This window comes from Odocoileus virginianus, chromosome 25 (genome assembly GCF_023699985.2).
Source record: "Odocoileus virginianus isolate 20LAN1187 ecotype Illinois chromosome 25, Ovbor_1.2, whole genome shotgun sequence".
Classification (NCBI taxonomy): domain Eukaryota; kingdom Metazoa; phylum Chordata; class Mammalia; order Artiodactyla; family Cervidae; genus Odocoileus; species Odocoileus virginianus.
Window position 1 is genome coordinate 13,595,108 of NC_069698.1, and position 22,784 is coordinate 13,617,891.

The following is a 22,784-nucleotide window of genomic DNA, read 5'->3' on the forward strand; positions in this document are numbered from 1 at the left end:
ATGGCCACTGCTGAGTTTTCCAAATTTGTGGGCATATTGAATGCAGCTCTTTCACAGCATCATCTTTTAGGACTTGAAATAGCTCAACTGGAATTCCATCACCTCCTCTAGCTTTGTTCGTAGTCACGTTTCCTAAGGCCCACTTCACACTCCAGAATGTCTGGCTCTAGGTGAGTGATTATACCATCATGGTTATCCGGGTCATTAAGACCTTTTTTGAACAGTTTTTTCATTCTTGCCACCTCTTCTTAATATCTTCTGCTTCTGTTAGGTCCATACCATTTCTGTGCTTTATTGTGCCCCTCTTGGCATGAAATGTTCCCTTGGTATCTCTAATTTTCTTGAAGAGATCTCTAATCTTTCCCTTACTATTGTTTTCCTCTATTTCTGCATTGATTGCTGAGGAAGGCTTTCTTATCTTTCCTTGCTATTCTTTGGAACTCTGCATTCAGATGGGTATATCTTTCCCTTTCTCCTTTGCCTTTCGCTTCTCTTTTCTCAGCTGTTTGTAAGGCCTCCTCAGACAACCGTTTTGCCTTCTTGCATTTATTTTTCTTGGGGATGGTTTTGATCACTGGCTCCTGTACAATATTACAAACTTTTGTCCATAGTTCTTCAGGCATTCTGTCCATTCAGGTATGACCTAAATCTAATCCCTTGAATCTATTTGTCAGTTGTACTGTATAATTATAAGGAATCTTATTTAGGTCATACCTGAATGACCTAGTGGTTTTCCCTACTTTCTTCAATTTAAGTCTGAAGTTTGCAATAAGGAGTTCATGATCTGAGTCACAGTTAGCTCCAGGTCTTGTTTTTGCTGACTGTATAGAGCTTCTCCATCTTTGGTTGAAAAGAATATAATCAATCTGATTTCAGTATTAACTACCTGGTGAAGTCCATGTGTTGACTCATCTCTTCTTTTGTTGGAAGAGGGTGTTTACTATGACCAGTGCATTCTCTTGGCAAAACTCTGTCAGCCTTCGCCCTGCTTCATTTTGTACTCCAAGACCAAACCTACCTGTTACTCCAGGTATATCTTGACTTCCTACTTTTGCATTCCAGTCCTCTGACGAAGAGGACATCTTTTTTTGGTGTAGTTCTAGAAGGTCTTGTAGGTCTTCATAGGAACATTCAACTTCAGCTTCTTCAGTATTAGTGGTTGGGGCAAGACTTGGATTACTGTAACACTGAATATGGTTTGCCTTGCAAACCATTTCTGTCGTTTTTGAGATGACACCAAAATACTGCATTTCAGACTCTCTTGTTGACTGTGACGGCTATTCCATTTCTTCTAAGTCATTCTTGCCCACAGTAGTAGATATAGTGGTCATCTGAATTAAATTCACCTATTCCTGTCCATTTTATTTCACTGATTCCTAAAATACCGATGCTCACTCTTGCCATATCCTGTTTAACCACATCCAGTATCCCTTGATTCATGGACCTAACATTCCAGGTTCCTGTGTAATACTGTTCTTTACAGCCTCAGACTTCACTTGCACTGCCAGACACATCCCCTGCTGGGCGTCCTTTCTGCTCTGGCTCAGTCTCATCGTTCCTTCTGGAGCTATTTCTCCACTCTTCTCCAGTAGCATACTGGGCACCTACCGACCTGGGGAGTTCATCTTTCAGTGTTGTATCTTTTTGCCTTTTCATACTGTTCATGGGGGTCTCAAGGCAAAAACACTGAAGTGGTCTGCCATTCCCTTCTCCAGAGGATGTTTTGTCAGAACTCTCCACCATGATCTGTCCATCTTGCATGGCCCTACACAGCATGGCTCATAGTTTCATTGAGTTAGACAAGGCTGAGATCCATGTGATCAGTTTGGTTAGTTTTCTGTGATTGTGGTTTTCATTCTGTCTGCCTTCTGATGGATGAGGATTAGAGGCTTGTGGAAGCTTCCTGATGGGAGGGACTGGCTGTGGGAGAATCTGGGTCTTGCTCTGGTAGGTGGGGCCATCCTCAGTGAATCTTTAATCCAGTTTTCTGTCAATGGGCAGGGCTGTGTTCCCTCCCTATAGTTTGGCCTGAGGCCAACCTGTAGTAGGGTAACGGCAGTAATGGCAACCTCCTCCAAAAGGGATTTCAGTTTAGTTTAGCCACTCAGTTGTGTCCCACTCTTTGTGACCCCATGGACTGTAGCACGCCAGGCTACCCTGTCCATCACCTTCTCCCGGAGCTTACTCAAACTCATGTCCATTGAGTGATGGACCTGTTGGTGATGTCATCCAACCATCTCATCCTCTTTCATCCCCTTCTCCTCCCGCCTTCAGTCTTTCCCAGAATCAGGATCTTTTCCAGTGAGTCACTTCTTGGCATCAGGTGGCCAAAGTATTGTAGCTTCAGCATCAGTCATTTCAATGAATATTCAGGACTGATTTCCTTTAGGATTGACTGGTTGGATTTCCTTGCAGTGCAAGGGACTCTCAAGAGTCTTCTCCAACACCACAGTTCAAAAGCATCAATTCTTTGGTGTTCAGCTTTCTTTATAGTCCAACTCTCACATCCATACATGACTACTGGAAAAACCACAGCCTTGACTAGATGGGCCTTTGCTGACAAAGTAATGTCTGCTGTCTTGGTTGGTCATAGCTTTTTTCCCAAGGAGCAAGCATCTTTTAATTTTATGGCTACAGTCACAATCTGCAGTGATCTTGGAGCCCAAGAAAATAAATTCTGTCACTGTTTCCATTGTTTCCCTATCTATTTGCCATGAAGTGATGGGACCGGATGCCATGATCTTAGTTTTTTGAACGTTGAACCTCAAACCAACTTTTTCACTCTCCTCTTTCACTTTCATCAAGAGAGTCTTTCGTTCTGCTTTGCTTTCTACCTTAAGGGTGGTGTCATCTGCATATCTGAGGTTATTGATATTTTCTCCCGGCAGTCTTTGATTCCAGCTTGTGCTTAATCCAGCCCAGCATTTCGCATGATATACTCTGCATATAAGTTAAATAAGCCGAGTGACAATATACAGCCTTGATGTACTCCCTTCCCTATTTGGACCCAGTCTGTTGTTCCATGTCCTGTTCTAACTGTTGGTTCTTTGTATTCTTGCCACCTCTTCTTAATATCTTCTGCTTCTATTAGGTCCATACCATTTCTGTGCTTTATTGAGCCCATCTTTGCATGAAATGTTCCCTTGGTATCTCTGATTTTCTTGAAGAGATCTCTAGTCTTTCCCATTCTGTTGGTTTCCTCTGTTTCTCTGCGTTGATCGCTGAGGAAGGCCTTTTTACCTCTCCTTGCTGTTATTTTAGGCCACAGCAAATTCGCGCCTCACTGCTGTCAGCGCCTCAGCACTCGTGCAGGCCGCTGTTGACCGGTGCGTCCACAGGAGACCCTCAGACCGTCAAAGGCGGGTCTGGTTCCGTCTCTTGTGGGTTCGCTGCTCCTTCCCCTGGGTCCTGATATGCACAAGGTTCTGTTGTGCCCTCCAAGAGTCTGTTTCCCCAGTCCTGTGGAAGTTCTGTAATCAGATCCTGCTGACCTTCAAAGTCAGATTCCCTGGGAATTAGTCCCTTTGCTGTATCCCACATTGGGAAGTCTTTTGTGGAGCCTAGAACTTTCTCAGCAGTGTGAGAACTTCTTTGGTATAATTTTTCTCCAGCTTGTGGATTGCCCACCCGGCGGCTCTGTGGTGGGGCTAATGGCAGCCTCATCCAAGAGGACTCAGGCCACATGCCGTGCCTCCCAGGTCTGCTGCAGCTGGAACCCCTGTTCCCGCGCAGGCCACCGCTGGCCCATGCCTCTGCAGGAGGCTTGCAGACACTCAAAGGCAGGTCTGGTTCTGTCTCTTAAGGGTCATTGCTCCTTTCCCTGGGTCCTGGTGCACACAGGGTTTTATTTGTGCCCTCCAAGCATCTCTGGCAGGAATGAAGTTTGATTTTAAACGTGATTACGCCTCTCCTGCCGTCTTATTGCAGCTTCTCCTTTGCCCTTGCACCTGGGACATCTTTTTCTAGTGGCTTCCAACATGCTCCTGTTGATGCTTGTTCAGCAGCTAGCTGTGATTTGGGGGTTCTCGCAGCAGAGAGAGGAGCACATGTCCTTCTGCTCCGCCCTCTTGTTCCTGCTGTTATGCGATAGGGGACTTGAATAAAGACAACAATAAAGGTATCCTTCTTCATTGTTTTGTGCTCTTGGTCAGCAGTTAGCAAAGTATGGCCCACGGGCCAAACATTGAGCCTGCTGCCTGCTTTTGTATACAAAGTGTATGGGAACACAGCCACAACCATTCCTGTGGCCACATTCATATTATACTGGCAGAGTCAACTAGTTGCCACAGGGACCGTGCGGCCCACGAACCACAGATATTTACTCTCTGACCCTTCACAGAAAGAGTCTGTCAGCCCTGCGCTTGGCCAGTTATTTTTAAGCCAAGACTAAGCCATCCATGGTCTCTGAGGCCAGGGCTGAGTGACTCAGACCGACATCTGGCTGCTTGCCCTGCCGGGAAGGTCGGGCTCCATGGTGGTCATCGAGGGCGTGGGACTTGAAGGTGGAGCCATGCCCACGTTCACACCCATCCGGATCACAGCTCACAGGGAGAAGCCCTGGGTCTTCTGAAAGGAGGAAGGTAGCATTGTGTCCTGCAGAGATTCTCAGGTTGTGTGTCTGTTGAGTTTTTAATCCATGGAACTAACTCTTCCAGTGGAATCTTGTGTAAATGCCCAGTATGTGAAATTGAAGAGCAGAGTCACCCTGGGAGGGGGTGGGCTTGGGGCGCTACCATGAGAGGCCCGGAGCCCTCCTCACCCTCTTCCTTCCTACCGGAGTGGCAGTCTGCATGGTACTTCTGCCCAACCTGGGGTCTTGGGGTGAAGAACCCCCCATAATGGAAACACATCTCTGTTGCTTGGGGATCTGACAAACCTGGCTTTGAATTCAGCTGCTGTCACTTATGAGCTGCATGTCCTTGGGCAAGATCTTGGTCTCTGTGTCATTTTTCTTATTAAAATGGAGATCATTATGTTTATCTTATAGGTTGCGAATATTTAAAAATACTACTTTGATGCTTCTTTTACAGTGAAATTGCTGGAAAGCAATGGCTGTATGTCAGTATATTGCTGCCTGTCAAATTAGCACAGACTCAGTGACTTGAAAGACCACCACCAACTTTATTCTGGTTCTGTGGTTCAGAGGTCCCCGAGGGTTTTCAGTGGCTGAAATCAAGGTGTCAGCAGGACTGTGTTCTGGAGGCTCTCGGGAAGAATTCTATCCTTGCCTTTCCAGCCTCTGGAGGTAGTTCATATTCCTCGGCTCATGGCCCCTTCCATGCAACATGGAGCTTGGTCTGTCTCATACTGCCTCTCTCTGGTCCTCTCTTCCAATACCCTCTTCCACTTGTGATTACATTGGGCCTGCCTGGCTAATTCAGAACAGTTCCCCCCGTCAGCAGCCTTAATTAACCGTGGCCATGTAACCTAAATCTTCAGAGATGCCAGAGGTTAGGGTGTAGACATTCTTGGGGACCCAGCCACCGTGTCTTGTCTTTATTTCCTCTTCTCTCCCACTCTTGGGAACCCTTTCCAGCAGGCTTTCTTGGCCATTGTTCCCCTGGAACCACTCTAAAGGTCACCTCCAAATTGTCAGCTACTGCGGTCAGCTCCTGGTCCCCACCTCAGCCTGCGTGTCATCAGTACTGGCTCCGTCGTCACTGCCACCTGCTCCAGTGGCTTCCAGGATGTGGTTGTCCCTTGGTTCTCTCTCCACCTGACTGTCTTGTTCATTCCCTTCTGCTGTTATGTCCTCAGTCTTCCTGCCTGTGTAAGCTGGGGTCCAGGGCTTGTTTCCTGGACTTCTTTGATCAATGAGCAGTCCCTTCCCAAGGTTTCAAGTACCTTCCACACCGATGTGTTTTCAATGCTGTATTAGCTCTCTAGCCCACGTCTAAACTCTAGACTCCTAATTCAGCTACTTACTTAATGTCTCCCCCTGGAAAGATAAAAGATACAGCAGATTCAGTTTTCTCCAAAGCAAAGTCTCATGTCCTGCCGTGTTCCCAGGCTCCTCCCTGCACATGTGTCCCCATTCTGCTTGTTCGGGGCAAAATCCTTGGACACAGATTTATACAAAAGCCTCCTATCTCGTGTTCCTTTTGCAGACTTTTCTGACATAACAGCCATGCTGATCCTTCTGGGATCCTGTAAACCCACTGCCCAGACCTCCAGTGACTTTGTTAAACCCAGGAAAAAAGCCAAAGTCCTTGAACTGGTCCCGAGGGCCCTGTAATCCGACCCCTCTGCTGCCTGCCCACCTCACCTTCCATCACCTGCACCTTCACTCCCTGCCTTCCTGCCACACCGGCGCCCCTCAGCCTGCCAGGCACGTTCCGGCTGCAGGACCTTTGCACCTGCTCTTGCCTCCCCGGGAAGCCTTTCTCCCCAGGACACTGCATGGCGGTGCTGTGCTTAGTCAGTCAGCCGTGTCCGACTCTTTGCCTGCCAGGCTCCTCAGGTGAGATTTCTGGAGTGGATTGCCATGCCCACCTCCAGGGGATCTTCCCAACCCAGGGATTGAACCCAGGTCTCTCGCATTGCGGGCGGATTCCTCACCATCTAGCTTCCTCATTTTTCCTGAAGCCTCTCCTGAAGCGTCACCTGAGCAGAGAGGCTAAAATGGCACCTCTTACCCCAGACACACCCACCCTGACTTACATCAGCATCATTCGCCTCAGTGTCTTCTTTGCATTCACCACCACTCCAACATTGTCTATCTGCAGCCTGCTTTATTTTACCCCTCTTGCCCCCACTGGAATATCTTCACTGCCGGTGTCTCTCCTGCCTTCTCAAATGCTTGTCGGTTTCTCTGGAGCATGTTCCGTCAGGGCAGGGCTTTCTTTGGTTCACTGCTCTCTCCCTGGCGCCTAGCCTGGTGTCTGGTGTGGGCGGGGTGAGTGGGGAAGGGTTGGTCAGGTGTTCGTGGGATGCATAAACAAACAGATGGATGAGCTGTATATGTGAGGGCCTCCGTCACAGGGCAGGCACTCAGACTCACTGATGAGAGCTGTAATTATGAGCGATGCATTGATTGACTTGAAGGACTAGTTTCTTTGTCAGGCTGGTGTTATTCAGGGCAAGATAGCTCCTATGAATACATCATAATTGTATATTGTTTATTGCTTTAAGGCAAACCTTAGCATTAAAATAAAAATCTCTCTCATGATGCTTCTTGAACTCTTCCTCCAGGGCCCATGGTCATAGCCAGGGAGCCAGGCTACTTCCTGGGTTGCAGAGAGGAGACAGGTGACTCCCAGGCCCCCCTCTCTTCTCCTTTCTGCTGTACAGAATGTTCTCTGTCTGGGTGGGATCAGGCAGGAGGTGGCTCCAGGGCCGGAGTGATTTGGGGGAAATACTTCTCTTGACCGGCTTGAAATCGGGACAGGGTGGGGGAGGCTCGCCTGCCCGAGGCAGTGACTGGTCTGTAGTTACGTCTAGTGTTCCTTCTCAGATGCAGGGCCACAGGGTTTTCATCCCTTCTTCCGAACATCTGTTGAGCCTGTGTGTGCCAGAAGCTTAGGTGGATTAGGCCCTGGGATACAGGATGGATGTGGGCCCTGCTTGGGAGACCGCACAGACTGTATGGGTCAGCGGGTAAAATAAAAATGATAATACAGCCACGTGCCCAGCCTTGCTCCAAGAGCTGTGGCTCTGTCGTCTCCTTAGTGCTCCAGTAATCCTGTGAGATGTGGGGCAATTGCTTCCCTTTTACACATAAAGGAACTGAGGCCTCGGTGGGTTAAGTAACATGCTGGGGTCCCCAGCCAGCGAGCCCCAGAGCTGTCCCTCCTCACCACGCCCTTTGAAGGGTGTGGAGGGTGGGTGCAGGCTCTCACCTTGATCCCGGGCTAGTTTTAGGGGTGTCTGTCCTCAGGTTACAAAGAAAGAAAGTGGCTTCAAGCGCCGGAAGCCTCTCCAGGATTGGGTTCCTGGGGACAGGCTCACAGCCACAGCAGAGCTTGACCAGTGGACCCCACAGAGCCCAGCATGCAGACCACTGCCTGCTCGCCACTCAGAGGTTTCTAGAACGCAGAACTGAAACTCACAGCCTCTACAGAGGACCAAGAAGGCACGCCCCCACTGACCGCTTCCCCCTTGTCCTCGTGTAGCCGGGAGACTTGCTGTACTTTCCCAGAGGGACCATCCATCAGGCGGCCACTCCCGAGGGGCTGGCCCACTCCACGCACGTGACCATCAGCACCTACCAGAGCAGGTAAGCCCTGGCCTCTGACCTCGCGTCCCCATCCCTGCTGGCTTCCTAGTCTTGCCGTGTCCTCCTGGGCCCCCTCCTGGGCCGTCGTGACCCCGTCTCACCCGGATCACTGGGACTTGCCCACATCCAGGCTGCCGGGATCGGGAAGACAGGCCCGGCTGGGGCGTGGCGGTGTGTCTGGGACTCCAGGCTCCCACCCCCACCCACTCACTGTCTCCATTAAAAAAGGTTTTTTATTGTGGCAAAAAAATTCATAGACCATTTTAACCATTTTTAAGTGTCCAGCTCAGTGACGCTAATTGCATTCACAGTGTTGTGCAGCCATCCCCACTGTCCGTTTCCGAAACATTGTCATCACCCCGAACGGAAACTCTGCGGCTCGGAAACCTCTGGGTCTCCATAAGGTTTCCAGGTTTTACAGTTCATTAAAGTCGGAAAGGATGTCTGGAACAGTGAGTCCTAGAAGCACATGTGCTGAAAACAGTTCCAATTAAAACCACCTTCCAGTTCAGCGAGCGCCTTGTCAATGACAGGAGCCGGGCAGCGGGCCTGCCCGGGGTTTCCCGGTGGCAGCGGCCTGGCTAGTCCGGTCCCGTTAAAAGCGCCCATCACTGGCTTATCCACAGGAGCCCTGGGCCTTGTCGTGGCTGCAGGGATGGTAGGCGCAGGGCCGAAGGGGCTTTGGGAGGACTTCTACTCCGGTCACGGTGGAAGGAGGGGAGACGTGTGTATTCCCAGACAGCGTGACATGTCCCATCAGAGCTTTGCGGAGGAGTCCCTGGGAGCAGAGGGGTGCGGTTAGCTAGGCTGGGGCATCCCGAAGGCTTCAGCACGGACTTGACCCCCAAACTGAGGGAGCCGAGGGGATGAGTCAGTGGCGGTGGGACCGGACATTCCAGGCCTGAGGAACAGGGTCCTCCTAGCCGGGAGCTGTTACCTTGGACAGCAAGGGAGCAAGCATTCTTCCGCCTCTTCTGGCTTTGCAGCAGGAAGTGAGCCGCGGTGTTTAAGGGACAAGAGGAAATCAGCGGGGGTCTGGCCAGAAGGCAGAGCCTGTTTTATGGTTCTCTCGTGTAAAACGCCTTCTCACCACGGTTGGGCCCGGTGCAGAGCGAGGTTTCCGAGGGCGATTGGGGGAGCCGGCAGCGGGAGCCGGGCCGCGGGGAGGCGGCAGCAGGAGCCCGTTCCGGACCGCGGCAGCTCTGGGCCCCGGGAGCGTCCGTCCTCTGGTGTCCTGTCGTCGGTCACTCAGCTGCTGCGTCTTTCCCTAGTTCTTCCTCTTTCATTTTTCTTGCAGCCATCAGCTGGTTTTCTGGCTCCCTTGGTTTTCACTCCCCCATCTTCCTTCCTCAGTTCCTGATTTACTCACAACACTGGCATGTCACGAGGCTCGTCAGTTCCTTCTCTGACTCCCTCCATCTCCTTGACCCCGTGAGCTTTTGCTACCACCAGGTGACTATTTCCCAGTCCCAGGAGAAGAACTGGTAGCTTTCCCTGGTCCCACCACCCCTCCTGCAGTCGGCAGGGCTGGAAGAGCTGCCTGACTTAGGATGCCTGCCGGCTGAGGGTGGGCACGGTGATGCCGACTCGTGCTCGTCGGTGGGGCCGCTGCCAGAACAGGACAGTGTGACGCGAGGATGTCCTGTGCTATGGCAGGGTGAAGATTCGGCCTTTCCCTAAGCCTTCTCAAGGGTGGCATTTAGGGCCTGCTGTCCCAGAGAGTGGCATGTCGATCTGACCGATTTAGGAAGGTGAACCCCTCCAGAGGTGTTGTTTCTAAACTGCAGCCCAAGATCCAGTCTCCTAGAAGAGCGCGGAGCTCAGTGTCATAGCTGCACTTTAACTCCATGAGCTAATGCTGTGGGACTTGTACCTGGGACCCCTCGAAGGACGATACTGTTTCACGCTGCTGTGAGGTCTGCGTGTGTCCTCCAGGTCTGCCTTCAAAGGTGTGAGGTTGGGTGTAGCATTTTGTCAGAAACCGGTGAGGCCACCAGGTGGGGGTGGATGCCTGGGGGGAAGTGTCTGTCACGTGGCTCTTGTCCTCCTTTGCCACTTCCAGGAGGTAAGCACAAAAGTGTCAATTTTGCTTACAGAGTGAGAGGCAAAAGTCATACTGTGAATTTTCATTTTGCATGTAGCCAGCAATTTGAAACCTGCTGGTGACAGAGGGAAATTTTGAGCAGCTCAGAAATGTTTATAGAGAGAGCATCCCCACAGCGTGTGCGTCTTACACTGACACATATTTAGGAGTGAGCGATTCTGAACGCCCCGGAGGAAAAGCAGACGAAGCTGAACACCGACGCTGGTCCTGAATGGCATTTTTGGCGTCGGGCTTCTCTCTTCTACCCCAATAAAACCATCATTAGAGTTTAACAAGTTGCAGAGTAAATCGTTTTGAAATTGTTGATGTTGGATACTTTACTGAGAACAGTGCCCCTCTTTTTCTTTTTTAAGAAACAAAGGAAAATGTCATGTTTAACTCTTGAGATAATTGCACAGTCCAGGATCTTGCTGTTTCCCTACATATATTGCTTTTTGGATTTTTTGCACATACACATTTTTTTAGGTCCTCTAATGATTGAGAGTTACTTTTCTGCAAAACTCTCAAGGCAGTTATGTAGCTGAAACATTTAAAAAAAATTGTTCCTTTGAACTTCCTACTTTATGACAGTCTGTAATTAATTCTGATATCTTTATATTTAAGATAAATCATGAATAGAGCCTAGCTTCCCACCTTTAACTTTGCATGTGAGTGTCTGAGGTGGGGGAAAGGGAAGCCTGTGATGGATGATGCTCTTAAGTTTTTATGCTGAGTGATGTGAAATTATTGGAACTCAAGATGTCAGGGCAGGGGGATTGGTGTGGTGGTTTGTAGCTTGAAGCTTTTATAATCAGTGTTTCATTCACATTTATGATTTCATTGTTTTGTTTTTTCTTTTTTTTTTTTTTTAACTTGGCATGTGTTCCAGTTCTTGGGGAGATTTCCTTTTGGACACCATCTCAGGGCTCGTGTTTGACACTGCCAAGGCAGACGTGGCACTCCGGGCTGGCATCCCCCGGCAGCTGCTCCTGGTAAGGAGCGAGGGCAGGTGGGGAGGGAGGGGCAGCTGTGGCTCCCGCCCAGGACCCCAGAACCCTTCTCCCCACATGAGCCAAGCTTGTCTCCTGCTGGGCTGGGTGGTTTGCAAACGAACGGGGTGCTGCACATTACTTGGACCAGCAGTGGTATGCAGATGGCCCACTTCCTGTATTTCAGGCTGGCAGCAGCACTGAGAGCCCTGGGAGCGCTGAGTGAATAGGTGGCTGAATAACTCATGTGGCTCAGGAACTATAGCCTCAGCACATGTGCGATCCCAGGTTAGGAGAGACCAACGAGAGCCTGGCCTCCGTGTGCTCCCTGGCTTTCCTGTCCACCCTGATTTTACCCTGTTGGCAGGTTTTGAGATGATGGATGCATTAGGGCTGAGTTGAGCAAAGGTGCCTTCATGGTCTGAAGCAGTCACTTCAAGACAGTGATTTTTTTTCTTCAAAAGGCAAGGCCAAGACTGCACCATATTCCCAGGGAGCCCTCTTTCTAGGCAAAATGCTAAAAATTGATCTTTTTTTTTTTGCACACGGTAGGCAGCTACAGGGAGTGGTGGTTAAGAGGACATAAAGGGCTGCTGCCCTTACGGGAGTGGCGTGGACCCGTGTCTGTCCGGGGGTGGCGCCCGCTGCACCCCTCTGGAGACGGGGCCTGGGCGGGAAGGTGGCTGGAGTCTGGGCCAGGACTCACTTTTGTGTTTCCAGCAGGTGGAAACCACAGCTGTTGCAACAAGAAGATTAAGTGGCTTTCTGAGGATGCTTGCAGACCGGCTGGAGGGCACCAAAGAACTGCCTTCAGCAGACATGAAGAAGGATTTTGCTGCGAACAGACTCCCACCTTACTGTACGGGGGACGGAGCAGAGCTTACGGCACCAGGTGGAGCTTGCTGTCTCTTCTGGGGGGTCAGGGGCTAATGTGGGATATTTTGATGCTTTTCTGGGTGTGCACTTCTTTGAGTTGGTGGGAAGTATGAAGCATTTCAGGGTGAACGTGAGCCTGTCCTTAAGTGTGTTAAGGTTGGACAGGACACGCTGCTTGATGGGGAATGAGAACCCTGTGGTTTGGGGTGAGGAGTATGTATTTATGGCCCCTCTGCAATTCATCATCTGCAGGAAGTTTCAAGAACTTGAACACTGCAATAATCTTGTTGGAAATGAGCTCAGGGATGGGTAAAACGCTGCCATCAGCAGGTGAACTATAAGAATTCGCAGGCTCATCACAGACCTTCCCCAAGTCCCAGGTGACTACCTGTGACAGGTTTAAGTTACAGATGATGTGGATAGACGTCTGGGTGGATGGTGATTCCAGTGTTCTGGGGCTCAGGCTGCAGCATGCTCCTGTAGTTGGTCAGAGCTTTGTTTATTGACTTGTAACAGGGGAGATAGCATGCTGCTGGGGACTGCAGACATCTCAGTAAAAGGAGTGCAGGAAAGGATTCCTAGGATTTGGGTTTGAGTTAGGTGATTTCAGGAGGGTTCAGGAAGTCGGGCTTTGCTCTGGGTTGGATGCTGTTGGGAAATAGAGATTCTCGGATTGGGTCTCCTGTAAATCCTAGTTGTGGTTGGTAGCAGGAGGAGTGAAGTGAGGATGGAGTGACCGCTGGTAAAGCAGCAGGCCCTCAGGCCAGCCAGGAGAGGGGCACGTGTGGTCACTCAACTTTTCTAAAAGCCTTAGCCATCGCCCGTGGAGGACCAGTGAGACACACAATCTACAAGGTCCCTTCTAACATTCATTCTATGTACATTTTTATTGTAATCTGAGGTGGGGAGGAGTTTAGAATGTTTTTGATGCATCTACTCAAAACAGCAATTTTCCCAGCACATAGTTTAATCTTTAGCAGAACAGTTCAGTTCTGAGTATCAGCTTATGTCCCAGGATATTTCATCTGAAGTTTTCCCTGTCTTAGCCCTTACTGTCAATATTAAGTTCCCTCACCTCTGTCTCCAACCAGATCCCCTTGTCAGGCTGGTCTGTCTGTAGTGGCTGCTTTTTTATTAAGTTAAATCCAATCTAGGAAACAGAGTTGTTTCTGTGCACTTTATTAGGTGGCTTTTTTTTTTAATGACGTAGCGCTTGACCTACCTAGACTGAATAATTCGCCTTGGTCATTGGAGGGATGGTGCGCTTGGAGCTCAGGAAGTCCTTTTGGAGTCCACATGTGGAGCAGGTCAGGGATAGAAGCTGGAGCGGTGAGAGCGTTCCGCGCAGAAGGCGGGTGGCCCAGTCTGTACTGTGATAGTGTGTGCTCCCCAGGTACTGGTGACGGCCTTTTGATGAACTTACAAACGTCTATTGTTATTTATCTGATTGACATCTGTCTTCAGTGTAAGAATGTGGTCCACTGGGATGTAAGCGGTATTTTTAACATCGCTGTGAACCTTCGGAGTTGGAGCAGATGCCCCGTGTTTGGATTCACCTGCACGTTGTTAACTAATTTTCCCAAACAGTCGCTCCTGCAAACAAGTTTGAGCCTGCTTTCTCTCTGGGTTTCCTAGGTGGACAGTTCCCGGGCTTGAACAGCACAGTGAGACTGCAGTTTAGAGACCACGTGGTCCTCACCGTAGGACCCGATCAGGACCCATCCGTGAGTATCCAGAAGGGAAGAGGGTTCCACTCAAGGCATTTCCGTCGCAGGCCTCAGGTTATCAGGCTGACAGGTGGCCCTGCCCGCCTCCTCTGGGAATCTTCCTCCTCACAGTTTGGTCCCATCGCTCTAGATCAGATTATACCCAGATCTCACTGCTCTGGTTCCAAAGTTTCCTGCCCGTTGGGCATTTGAGGGTTTGTCCTTAGCCCCACAGAACTCTGCTTCTTCCCCTAGTGATTAGTGTCTGGTTTCTGCCTCCTAATTAGGGCTAGGTTGCCTTTGCCAAATTTTCAGTATAGGTTTCTGGTCTTGCTCTGGGGTGGGACTTCTGCCTTTATTAAAGTGCCCCTCACAACCCTAAAACCCTTGGGAGTTCTCCCACACCGGCTGGCTTCACCCTGGTCCTCCTGCTCAGCTTTCTTGGGAGGGGCCCGTGAATGACTAGTGAGGTTGGGAGTCAGGGGCACCTGGATGTCTCCATAACCAGACTGTTCTAGCCATCAGGGCCAAACCCCATGAAAACTTAATATATAACATACATGGAAACCTTGAGATTATATACTCCCACAGCCTCATTTAAAAAAAAAAACTAGTTATTCTGATAATCAGTTAGTTTGAGGCATTTATTTTGGGTCAGTGTTTGATCCTCATCTAAGAGGTGACAAGGAATGACCCAAGGTGCTGGAAGAGACAGTAAACTTCCCTGTGTAGGGTGGATACAGAGGGAGGGGAAGCCTACGATAAGTGGAAGGAAGGTTTTTATAGATCACATGGCTGATATTTAGAATTAATATTTACTCTGGTGTTCATAAATTGAAAATTTATGTATACCTAGGAATATTAAATTTTTTCTGATGCACAAAGAGTGCAGGTATGGTTAAATGAAGAAACTTGAATGTTTCATTGGTAAGTTGAAATAGAAATGGTTTTTTCAATTAAAGTTTCTGAAGGGGCTGTTATCTTTTGAAAAAATTACTTACAAGTGCTTATTTGCTACATACAGATAGTAATCTATGAGAACTATAAAAAAATACATTCATTGTACATTGTATTTATGCATCTGCATGTTTACATCTCAACTTTTTGCCAGGAAGATTCTTTAGTATTCAATAAATTTCACTTAAGCACTGAGGCATTGAGATTTTTCTTGGTATTGCCCTATATTACTGGAAAAGCCTCCTAGCATCCCAGTGGTCAGTATTTTGTTGTTGACAGCTTTTTTCATTTTTTGAAGGATGAAACGCGAGAGAAGATGGTTTATGTCTATCATTCCTTAAAGAACAGGAGAGACACACACATGATGGGACATGAGGAAACAGAGGTTTGTTCCAGCCCAAGATGCACGTCTTTGCTGTGGTTGGTGCTTGGAGGGAGGACTCTGTTACCTCTGAGTATGGGTAATGGGCTTTTCTGTGACTGCAGTGTGGACTTAACGTTTCACAAGTTGACAGCCCTTCACAGGGATAGTTAAGGCAGACATTTCTATAATATATAAACACCTACCCACTTTAAAAGACACTCGCGTGGCACCTGTGGCCTTGCAGGGGAGGTGTAAAGTAACAAATACGCAGCATTTCAAATGACTAGTATTTCTTTTAAGACTTTTTATTCTAATGTATTTTGATTTGGCCAGTAGGGACTGTTTCTCTGCAACTTTCTAAAAAAAATTTGGGCCACACCCGACGGCCTATAGTATCTTAGTTCCCTGACCAAAGATCCAGCCTGTGGCCCCTGCATTGGAAGGTGGAGTCTTAACCACTGGGCTGCCGGGGAGGCCCCAAGTGACTAATAGGCCTTTCATGAAGTCTGAGTTTTCACAAGGGAATCATTGCCTTTTATAAGTTATCTAATTACAGTTTGTAGTTTTTGTAAATAGGTTACCTGTAACAAGTTTCATTCTTACGAAGGATCTCAGTAATGATGCATTGAGAATTATGGAAATGGCACTTAAATGACTGGTTCATCTTTTTTCAGCCTCATGGACTTCGCTTTCCTCTATCACATATGGATGCACTAAAGCAACTTTGGACCAGTTCAGCTATTTCTGTCAAGGACCTGAAGCTGACTACAGATGAGGAAAAGCAAAACCTGGTATTATCCCTCTGGACAGAATGTTTAATCCAAGTAGTCTAGTGCCTTTGCTGCTTCAGTAGTAATATGTATTTGTAAAATACTAGACACTTGATTCTGCAGAGATTTGTGTGCTGGGGACTCCTGTTGCTTTGAGCCAAGGACACGATGAATGTAACTTTCCTTACCTGTGTAGTTAATAAAATGAGCTCTACCTCTTACAGGTGATCAGTTGGCCATATGTACTAATAGATGTACATAGAAGAAGAGCAAATTACTCAATGTCCCAGAAAGTGACAAAAGCCATATTTCAACAAGTTTATTTAATCCAGTGTGGTAGAAAAGGCACAGCTCCAATAAAGGTATCATTTAAATTTAACTGTCATTACCTGGTGTTCTTTGGAAGAAATAACTTCTTTAAAGAGCCTCACTGGCTCTAGAAAAATTTTAAACAATTAACATGAAGAAAATTTTTTAACTTGGTTTTTTACAGTGAAAATATACATACCATACCTTTGTGTATACACAAGCCCCCCGCTATTAAAATAAAGTTACCCTAAAACAAATTTCATTAAATAATACTGCCACATTTAATAAGAGGCACTCACATCTATGGGCAAGGGAGTTTTATAGGTGTTGTCTGAAAGACTACGAAAGAGCCTGAGATTGAAGGAAGAAAAATCCCCAATAATATTTACATGGAAAGACCAAGTTGCTATAAAAAATAGTCAAAATAGTGGGTCTTTGAGTTTAAACAGTTCACTGTTACTTTACATTCTAAAGTGCATATAGATTGATATTTTTTAAAATATCACTGGAAAATTTAATCTTTCTATAGAAAAATAGAGCAGACATTTTCCAGCTTTACTGGCAAAAGTTGGGGATGAAGAGAACAGTTATCTCAGTGTAAGTTTAAAACCAACTTAGGAGGGAAAAATGCTTGAGAATTCTATAGTGATGGTGGTAATGCTTACTTGAGACTTAAGTCTAAGACAATATCCTACCTGATTTTGCTTGAATGAAAGCTATTTAAAATGGAAGTGAAAAACTGAGTTGCTTGTCACATTTTGTAAAGGAAAATGGTATAGTCAAGGCTGAAATACTACTTGGTTTTAACTTAAAATTTCCCTTTACTTTAGGCAAAGGAAAATTTATTATACGCAGGTGACAGAGTCCTTCCTTATAAACACTTGAGGGTAGATCAGGTGAGATCAGCACATAGTTAGTGTTGTCATCCAAGAGAGAAAGGACAGCCACAGGCTATTTGTGCATTTTTAAAGGATCAGGCAACAGTAAAGACTCCTGTACTTGCTGAGGTCCCTTCCTGGGGTGAGTTACAAGTGTGAAAACTTATGGTACTTCATATAGAAGCTTCAAGAGAGAACTTCTAATGTGTATCTAATACAGTAGCTTAATAGTAAGGTTTACTAAGTATGTTTTCAGATATTGCGACAAAAGGATTCATCTTCTTACAAGTATGACTTGACCTGTAGGACTTCGCCTGTAGGACTGTGCCTGGCAGTCAACCACACACTTAGTTGTTAATCGCTAATACAGGGTGATAGCGTCAGCAGTGTCCTGTAACTGTCGGGAATAGGATTTGTGTTTGGTAGAAAGGAGAGAAAACAGACTTCAAAAAACCTGCTCACCGAAGCCGGAGATCACGCGGGAGTAGAACCTTCCAGAGATCATAACGCATTCTTCACAGGAACGCTGAACAGCTGGCAAGCATATTTTGAGCTCTTCATGGTGAAGAGCAACAGTCTGCACGGTTGGGGGAGAAGTCCGTTCCGCTCGGTGGCCCCAGAGCCTAGGACGGGCAGGCCCCTTCTGCCTCCGTGCTCTCCAGGGACCTGCGGACTCTCTCACAATATTTCAATGTCCCATTTCTGTGTTTCTTCTCCCTCCAGGGGCTGGTTTACAATTACGTGAGTTTTGTCATAATAATTTCCTCCTAAAATAGCAATTCCAAAAGGAAAGATTAATTTGTTCACACAGGTGCTTAACAATTTCACAACTGTCAGAAGGCTTTCATTCAGCCCACTTGCTGGTGGGGTAGATTCGTATGTCTTTATAAAAGCGATGGTCTGAGTGGGAAACTGAGGTTAAAGCGGTGTAGCCGTTCACCTCAACCTGGACCTCACAGGAGGGACTAAAGAGCTAAGCAGTGTAACATGGAGATGTGTGAATGATGTGCTCAGCAGTGGGATGCCTAAGCACACAGTGCTCTGAGCGTTCACCTCTGTCACACTGCATGTTCGTTTCTACACCAAGAGTGGCGGTGACTAACCCAACTAAAGCACCAGCGCTGAATAATACTGGCCCTGACCTTGTTGCATTCAAAAGTGAGTTTAAGTGATACCCACTATAAATTTGAAGAACCACACAATTCAGAACAGAAAGTCAGAGATGTTTCTTTAGGGACCGGATGACATGTTACGGTTGGTGATGCTTCAAATTTTGAAATGTTCTCAAAGATCACATAGCAAATGAAAATTTTACCACTGTACTGGTAAACACCTTCATAGGCTTGGTCCTTAGGCTTTTGATCCACCTATAGCTAATTGTTTTGCTTGTTGTTTGTTAAAATGGCATATCAGCTTTTTAAAGTATAATTAAAAACGACTTAATATTTCCCTTATACATAAGGGCTTCTTTCACCCAGGAGGAGGTGGAGGTTTGGAATTCAAAATGAATATCCAAGGACACAACACACTGGCTTTGGTCATAGGCCTACCTTTAACATCAAGGACCAGCTGATCACTGAGGTAGGAGCTGATGGTCCCGTTTCTGTTCAGTCTCCACTTCTGCCTGAACTGCCCGTGTTCCGTCCAGAGGGCGACTTTAGCTCCTGGTGTGTCTCGACCACCGATGACATCCAGACACGTGTCACTGGCCTGAAAGGTCAAGAAATACATCGGCAGTACCGCATGTGCTCAAAGCAGCTGGACTGAGTCCTTTTTCTTTCATGTGAGTAAATCAGACAAGCCCATCTAAAAAGAAAACAAGATCTAAAACTAAATCTAAAATTATAATCTCAGTCCACTTTTTCAGTTGTTATGGCTGAGGGAAGGTGAAAGTATGGAAATAAACCTACTGAACTAGAGGTACTTTTTTTTTTTTTCCTGTGATCCCTTGAATCTCAAACTGCTGTGGTTGGAAGGAATCATAATTTTCCATGGTACAGATGAGTGTCAGAAAAGCACATATCATTTTAGAAATCATGTAAGTCTCAGTATGGTGGTGGTTCAGTCTTTAAGTCGTGTCCAACATCTTGGAATCCCACCTGTCTGTAGCCCACTAGGATCCTCTGTCCATGGGATTTCCCACCCAGGCAAGAATACTGGAATGGGTTGCCATTTTCTCCAGGGGATCTTCCTGACCCAGGAATCAAACCTGGGTCTTCTGCATTGCTTCCCTCATAGCTCAGTTGGTAAAGAATCGGCCTGCAATGCAGGAGACCCTGGTTCGATTCCTGGGGTGGGGAGATCCCCTGGAGAAGGGATAGGCTACCCACTGCAGTATTCTCGGGCTTTCCTTGTGGCTCAGCTGGTGAATCTGCCTGCAGTGTGGGAGACCCGGGTTCAATTCCTGGGCTGGGAAGATCCCCTGGAGAAGGGAAAGGCTACCCACTCCAGTATTCTGGCCTGGAGAATTCCCTGGCCTCTATGTGTATAGTCCATGGGGTTGCAAAGAGTTGGACATGACTGAGCGACTTTCACTTTCACTTTTGCATTGCAGGTGGACTGGATTGAGCCACCAGGGACGCCTGAGCTATTTGTTTTTAAAAGAACATCCAGATCTGACAACAGATGGTTAAATAAAGATTTGCTGAATTAGAATTAAACACTGAGTCCGTGTTAGCTTAAATATATAAGGTCGAGCTTATTTTTCTTATAAAAACATTGGTTGATGTGCTGGATACCCAGACAATAATTACATTTAAGTGCTTTTCATCTCTGTTGAAGCATGAGAAAGACGTCGCTAGTCCACTGGTGATTTAATAAAACTGGTGTCTTATTCCCCATACCATCAAACATAATAGAACGGGTGCAGAAAACCAAAGAAACCTGAATTCTATTTTCTAAACTTCCTCCAAAAGCAGCAGCTTTCTTCTACCTTCATTGTCTGTTCCGAAGACGTGCTTAGTTGCTCAGTCATGTCCAGCTCTTTTTAACCCCATGGACTGTAGTCCGCCAGGCTCCTCTGTCCATGGGGATTCTCCAGGCAAGAACACTGGAGTGGGTTGCCATGCCCTCCTCCAGGGGATTTTCCCAACCCAAAGATAGAACCTACGTCTCCTGCATTGCAGGCAGATTCTTTACCAGCTGGGCTACCAGGGGAGCCCGTTTTGAAGATGAGAAAGGTTCAATTCAACGTGTTTGGAATCACAAAGACAGCTCAATTGATCCGGGCCACAGAGTGTAAGAAGCATCTCAGAAAAGCACACCATCCATTTGGCTGCAATGACTTTTATCACTTGTTTTAAAACAATTAGTATGTATTAGTCTTTTTACTTTAAAACAGAATTTTTTGCTAGAAAAAGTCTAATTTGTAAATCCATTTCACTTCAATGCTTCAGTAATATATGTCAATGTTTTTATAATCATGCAGCAAACTATTCATAGGAAGTTGCATTAATTGCATCATGCCATTTGATTTGGGACAATCCTGGTTTCTAAACGACCAAAGGTCAACAAGCAGGCTATACGATTGGTGGGGCTGGTTACCTTGGATTTAAAGAGCCCTCGGCAGTAGTGCCAGATCTGAGTATTCTTCCCGCTGTAGGGAGAGATGCACACAGAGGTTGCCCTGGTGTCGGCCACGTTTCCGGTGACTGTTAGGTACCCATTCTGGGCTCGGTTCCTTATTCTGATGTACACTGCGGGCTGTGGCAGGAGGGGCAGAGCCAGTTAGAAAAATACCCTTTGAATCTGGAAATCAGCCCTTTCCAAGGGAAACTTGAAGGAAACATGTAGAAACAGAATTTAGCTTATTTATATCCATTTCAAATTTTCCACTAAAAAGTCCTTACACCACTGAGCACATACCTTAAATCGTAGTCTCTATTGTCTTTTCTGAAATATACTCGGGAGGGTGAGAGGTCATAGTTTCATTCACTCACATTCTGCTATGACAAGGGGCAGGTGCAGAATTAGGGACTTAATGAGGTTCATCAGTAACTAGTATGTCCTTGCAGGTCTGGGGAAGGCTGGGGGAGTAAGAATAAGGGCAAGGCACTGCCTCCATGGGTGGAATAACAATTGAGCAGGCAAGGTACAATAACAAGACACACTGGCATGTGCTATGATTAAGTGCCAAAAGACTGCTGTGGGAGGTTGTGAAAAACCCAGGTGGCTGAGGGCCCTCTGGTAATTTTTTTGTTTCTATTTATACTTTGTTGAAATTGACCTTGATATTTCAAGGAAAGAGGCCTTGCATATAGGTGGTCACTGTGTAGCTACTCAAAAATTGGGTAACAGAATTTCATCTCTTGGGCCTGGAATATACAGGAAGTTTTCAAATAAGTCTAGGACTTGCCTCTAAGGATCACAGTTACTATTTATTGAGACTTAGTCCTAAATGCTTATCAGAATCAATGACCAGAACAACCCTTTAAGAGAATACAAGAGACTTCCCTGGTGGTCCAGTGGTTAAGACTCCATAGTTCCACTGCAGGGAGCACAGGTTTGATCCCTGGTTGGGGAACTAAGATCCTGCATGTTGCAGGGTATGGCCAAAAATTAAAACAAAAACACCACAGGGAAAACAGAAAAGAAAGTATAATTCCGATCTGCATTCTTACAAATAAGGGTAACACAGATATGGAAAAACCAGGTTTGCCTGTGCCAAAACCCTCCCTATTCACCCTGAGGCTCTAAGGCCTGTGCAGAGATACACTCATTACTCTGAGACATGGGGAATAAGAGACCAAGTCCAAAGTTGGCAGTGGAATAGGAGGATAAAAGAACGAAGCACATGACTGAAGCACCCCAGAAACTATTCTCTCAGCCCCAGGACTTAGGCCTCCAGTCTTAATGTGATACAGGACACTCAATATCCCTGCCTTGGGTCAGATGTTGGATCAGATGTTGGCATCCCACTTAGAACCTTGTCAGATACCAGTAACACATAATCTGTTACTGAATAAAGAAGCACTTTTCAAGCTGAGAAAGGTAAGAGCTAGGGAAGTGCGACAGGGCATTATGGTAAGCCCACCCATGAATATTCTATTTTGAAGTTTAAGATGGATCAATGTGAGGCCAGCTGAGGTTTGGTAAATTGGTGTTATGTTTAGCCTTCCTATGGAAATAAACATTCTGGGCACTTCAGTTCAGTTGCTCAGTTGTGTCCGACTCTTTGCGACCCCATGAATCGCAGCATGCCAGGCCTCCCTGTCCATCACCAACTCCCGGAGTCTACTCAAACTCATGTCCATCGAGTCGGTGATGCCATCCAACCATCTCATCTTCTGTCGTCCCCTTCTCCTCCTGCCCCCAATCCCTCCCAGAATCAGGGTCTTTTCCAATGAGTCAACTCTTCGCATGAGGTGGCCGAAGTACTGGAGTTTCAGCTTCAGCATCAGTCCTTCCAATGAACACCCAGGACTGATCTCCCTTAGGATGGACTGGCTGGATCTCCTTGCAGTCCAAGGGACTCTCAAGAGTCTTCTCCAACACCACAGTTCAAAAGCATCAATTCTTCGGCGCTCAGCTTTCTTCACAGTCCAGCTCTCACATCCATACATGACCACTGGAGAAACCATAGCCTTGACTAGATGGACCTTTGTTGGCAAAATAATGTCTCTGCTTTTTAATATGCTG

At 47.0% G+C, this 22,784-nt stretch overlaps 2 protein-coding genes across 4 annotated transcripts in view; one reads left to right on the forward strand and one right to left on the reverse strand.

Annotated features, from left to right (window-relative positions):
- RIOX2 (ribosomal oxygenase 2) overlaps positions 1–16,181 on the forward strand; it is a 32,185-nt gene extending 16,004 nt beyond the window's left edge. For 2 of the 3 annotated variants that reach the window (XM_020879879.2, XM_070455025.1), the window contains 6 exons: positions 8,112–8,215; positions 11,188–11,290; positions 12,008–12,179; positions 13,799–13,887; positions 15,125–15,211; positions 15,865–16,181. In XM_020879879.2, the coding sequence (XP_020735538.2) occupies positions 8,112–8,215; positions 11,188–11,290; positions 12,008–12,179; positions 13,799–13,887; positions 15,125–15,211; positions 15,865–16,023 (714 nt within the window). In that variant the 3' untranslated portion in view covers positions 16,024–16,181. The remainder of the gene's footprint in view (positions 1–8,111; positions 8,216–11,187; positions 11,291–12,007; positions 12,180–13,798; positions 13,888–15,124; positions 15,212–15,864) is intronic. The other variant, XM_070455024.1, reaches the window with a different exon arrangement.
- Positions 16,182–16,264: 83 nt separating this feature from the next.
- CRYBG3 (crystallin beta-gamma domain containing 3) overlaps positions 16,265–22,784 on the reverse strand; it is a 123,065-nt gene continuing 116,545 nt past the window's right edge. The window contains exons 20-22 of the mRNA XM_070455023.1: positions 20,691–20,849; positions 18,698–18,857; positions 16,265–17,914 (exon numbers count right to left, since the gene is read on the reverse strand). Coding sequence (XP_070311124.1) covers positions 17,826–17,914; positions 18,698–18,857; positions 20,691–20,849 — 408 coding nt within the window. The 3' untranslated portion in view covers positions 16,265–17,825. The remainder of the gene's footprint in view (positions 17,915–18,697; positions 18,858–20,690; positions 20,850–22,784) is intronic.